Below are 3,963 nucleotides of genomic sequence, written 5' to 3' on the forward strand. Positions count from 1 at the left end.
ACGAACTCGATTGAATTTTTTTTTAATGGGTAACTTAATTAGTTTGTTTACCTAAATTGGAATCGAGCAGGATGAATCTTAGATAGGATCTTGGGCTCTAGACTATTCTTCTCGTTTATTATGCTGTAGTGTACTTCTTTAATAGTACACCTATATAACTTTTTTTTTACTAAATCCATTAAAATTCTTAGAAATATACATTCATTTATCTGAACTTTAAATAAATCCTATTTATTTAACTTAAAATTATAAAACTTTGAATTAAGCGCGACTTGAATTTTAAAATTATAAAATAATCTGAAATAAAATTCTATTATTTGAATTTTAAATTCTTATTTTGATGTGGAAGAGGCCCTACTTGAGAAACTAGGCCCAGCCCATTAGATTGCAAAATTGTATGTAAATCCTTTCAAATTTACTATTTTACATGTACAGACCTATAAAATTTAAGATACGCCCTCTTATATTTCTAGATTAGTGATATAATTTTTAATGTTAATATTGAATTCCATTTGAATTTATCTACTTATTATTTTTATTTAATTATTTTTAATTAAACTTCAATATTAAAACTATTATACCGAAAGCTTAGATTAGAATTTCACCGCTACTAATATTAGTTTTTTTTTTTTTACTTTCCCGTCGTGAAAAATAAATAAATCGAAAAAAACCGATATTTTTCATCGATCCCTATCCATTTCGAGAGGAAGCGAGCGAAGCCGACGTCAAGGAATCCGTCGTCGCTCTCATCCTCGATTTGCCTGTCTGTGGCCGTCGCTTTCCCTGCTCTTCCTCCATCCACGTTGGAGAAAAAAATTGTGGCCTTTTCGGCTATGTCGATTGCTCGCACGGTCCGTTCGAATCCGCGCATGGATGACTCACGAGATCTTGATAGGGAGAGCAGATTGGGATTCGGGCACCGAGATCGATCGCTTTGCCGGTAACTTCGGTTTCGTCTACTTTCCCCCCTTGGTTTTTCCCCCTTGATTTGTTGAGCCAAGTTTTTTTGATTGCGTAAAAATCACAAATTGTTTGTGCTCGATTGCCGTTGTTTAACCGCCGCCGCCTCCAAAAGTTCTGCTTGTGCCTCCGATTTCATTTTGGGTTTTGGTTTCTATATCGTGTAATTGAACGAAGATTTTCAATTCCATTGGTGGTGTTTTGCCTTTTGATTGTGCTTCATACGGTGACTAACAATTCTGAGATGAGATGAGCGCATCTTCTCACTGATGAGCATAAGATGCCTAAATCCCTTTTCCCGAACTCTATTTGGTTTTGATTATTCTAATATGTGGTTGAATCTAATTAAGAATTCATTTGAAAAAAAAAAGTTTTTGATCTTCATTGTTCAAGTAAATGCATTTTCTACTAATTATTTATACTGTTTGAATAATCAGATGAAGGATCATCAATATCTATTGAGTTCTTCTTCCCTATCAATGACACAAATGTGGTATTAATTAGCAACACAGGAATAATATAGAGAAAAGAGAGAGAGAGAGATCACTTCGACATGGGTACTGCCTCCCACAAATTGCCCAAGTTCCTTAGGAACGAGGATAATAGGAACATCATCATCCACCCTCTGTACCTTCCCAAGTCATCACCATGGCTTGATTTGAAGGTCTTCTATGTGAGATTGAGCAATTATGAGGTTGGCGAATCAACGCCTGAGCATCTCACTATCAAGCACACCTCCTTGACTCCTGATACCATTTTAGAAATCAATGGAAGAAGAAGTGGTATTTACTCGGACTGTGTTTCCTGCTTTCTTAGAAGAGATAGGATGGATAAGAAATCAGAAGAAGCTACTTTTGTTGGAACAGATTGCATAAGGATGACTGGAAGTGTGAGATTTGATGTTTGGGATGGAGACGATATGCTGCTTAGTGGAGTGCTGGAGCTGGGAGATAGTAATGGTTTGAAGGCTGAAACAAAGATAAGTAAACGCAAATGGCGCATCAAGTGCCGCATTGTTTCTACAGCGGCCTTTCGCTTTTTGGATGACAAGATTAAGAGTTCAGAATCTTCTGCAGTTGCACCTTTAATTGAAGTTTATATTGCTGGGTGTTCCTCAGGATCTCCCATTATCTTCACTAAGACTATGAGACTTCCTGGACGAATGAAATGCCAGAAGAAGCTAATGCATGATTCAATCCTAGATACCAACTCCATGGATACAACGAAAGATTTACCACTCAAAGATGTTTCACAGGTAATGCAAGCATATTCCACACATATTACCCAAATTTTTCATCTTTTCCATGATATTAACTGTATCTTACTATCTAATTTACCATACATTGTGCGGCAGGGTTCTTTCATTTGATTAACTATGGTTGTTCCATGTTGTGTTCTTCTGTCTTTTGTTGACTCTTCAGTGAGACAAATATAAATATTAATATAAATAATACTTTTCAGTTTGACAGATGCTAAATTACTACTTTTGGAAAATTAGAATTACTAATCTTTTGTAGTTTTAGTTAATTGCACTACAACACTATGTTCTTTGTTAGATTAGATTCAACACTTTGTTAATCATGTTATGGAGGGTTGACTAACATTAAATACAGATTCTGAATACTGGACTTCAATTTGTATCCACATACTACTCGGTTCTCAGATGATTATGAGTCGGAAACTTATTCTCAAATCTGAGGATATCAAATAAGCTATTGATATTGATTGTATGATTTTCATGTTCAACTTTTTCTTTTCCTCTATGTAAGTGTTTCTGGAGTATATTCTTGCCTTTTCTCTTAGCTTATTGACAATATGATGTATCATTCATTAATTCTTGTTGGTCCATTTTATCCTCCCACTGTGCTCGAGTGCTGAGTGCTTATTTCTCATCGCGCTCTTCCACTTTTGACCTATAACAGGAAACTCAATACGGAGATGACAAATCTGAAAATAGCACAGACATGGACTATGAGAACTTGCAACCTAGTGCAGATTACGTAGACGAGGATGGCGAACTCTCATGGTTTAATGAAGGTGTCAAAGTTGGAGTCGGGATCAGTATCAGTGTTTGTATCGGTATCGGAATTGGTGTTGGTTTGCTGATCCGCACATACCGAGCCACGAGTCGAGACTTAAAGAGGAAATATTTTTGAACGTGAATTAGTGATCCTACCTACGCGGTGCCATGCTTCAACCTTTGGATGTGATTCAAGATGGCACAAATTTAGGGCAGGAAACCCCAAAATGCATTATCATGCTGAAGAAAATGCTTGCTGCTGCCCTCATGGTCCTTCTGTTGGATACTGAAATCTCTTCTATCTTGATTCTGCTGATAGTTTCAGGGAATGGAGGGTTTCTGCTTAGGGCGGAGTTCTAGCTTCTGATTAATTTTCAGAAACTTGAATAATAAAATATGGTGAATCTTTTTGACAGGTTTTTTTGCTCTATCCTCGAATTAAATCTGTCAGAATTTTAGCTACAAAATGTTCTGCTGTAACAATAATGTTGTTCTCATTCAATTTCCAGAAAATGGTTCTGTAAAATACATTTGATGATATAATTATATAGGTATTTTCTTTATGATAAAAATACTTAAATGAATTAAAATAAGCATCGCTTGTTAAAGTAACCATCATCAATTAAAAAAATGAGTGACCAGTGCCGTGAATTATCAACATCACTAATAAATGATTCAACTTTTTTATAAACTCATTGGAAGGCAACCATTTTCTTCCATTGTCCTATTTTTTATTGTTAAATTAAGCCAAAATCTAATCCTATCAAACTTTTTTTTGCTAATCAGACCATTTTCTTCCTTTGTCCTATTTTTTATTGTTAAATTAAGCCAAAATCTAATCCTATCAAACTTTTTTTTTGCTAATCAGACTTACAATAATTTTTTTAGTGTTTTTAAAACACCTTTAAAATGTGAATAAATAATAATAAAATCAATAAGATTTCTCCTTTAAAAATGACCTCCCCAAATTATGCACCATTAAA

At 34.8% G+C, this 3,963-nt stretch overlaps 1 protein-coding gene across 1 annotated transcript; it reads left to right on the plus strand.

Annotated features, from left to right (window-relative positions):
* The first annotated feature begins 661 nt into the window (after positions 1–661).
* LOC122002470 (uncharacterized protein At1g01500-like) lies at positions 662–3,552 on the plus strand. Its single transcript, XM_042557648.1, has 3 exons — positions 662–940; positions 1,398–2,215; positions 2,883–3,552. The coding sequence occupies exons 2-3, from the start codon at positions 1,514–1,516 to the stop codon at positions 3,114–3,116; spliced, it is 936 nt and encodes a 311-aa protein (XP_042413582.1). The 5' UTR covers positions 662–940; positions 1,398–1,513; the 3' UTR covers positions 3,117–3,552.
* Positions 3,553–3,963: the final 411 nt, after the last annotated feature.

Source organism: Zingiber officinale, chromosome 7A (genome assembly GCF_018446385.1).
Source record: "Zingiber officinale cultivar Zhangliang chromosome 7A, Zo_v1.1, whole genome shotgun sequence".
NCBI lineage: Eukaryota > Viridiplantae > Streptophyta > Magnoliopsida > Zingiberales > Zingiberaceae > Zingiber > Zingiber officinale.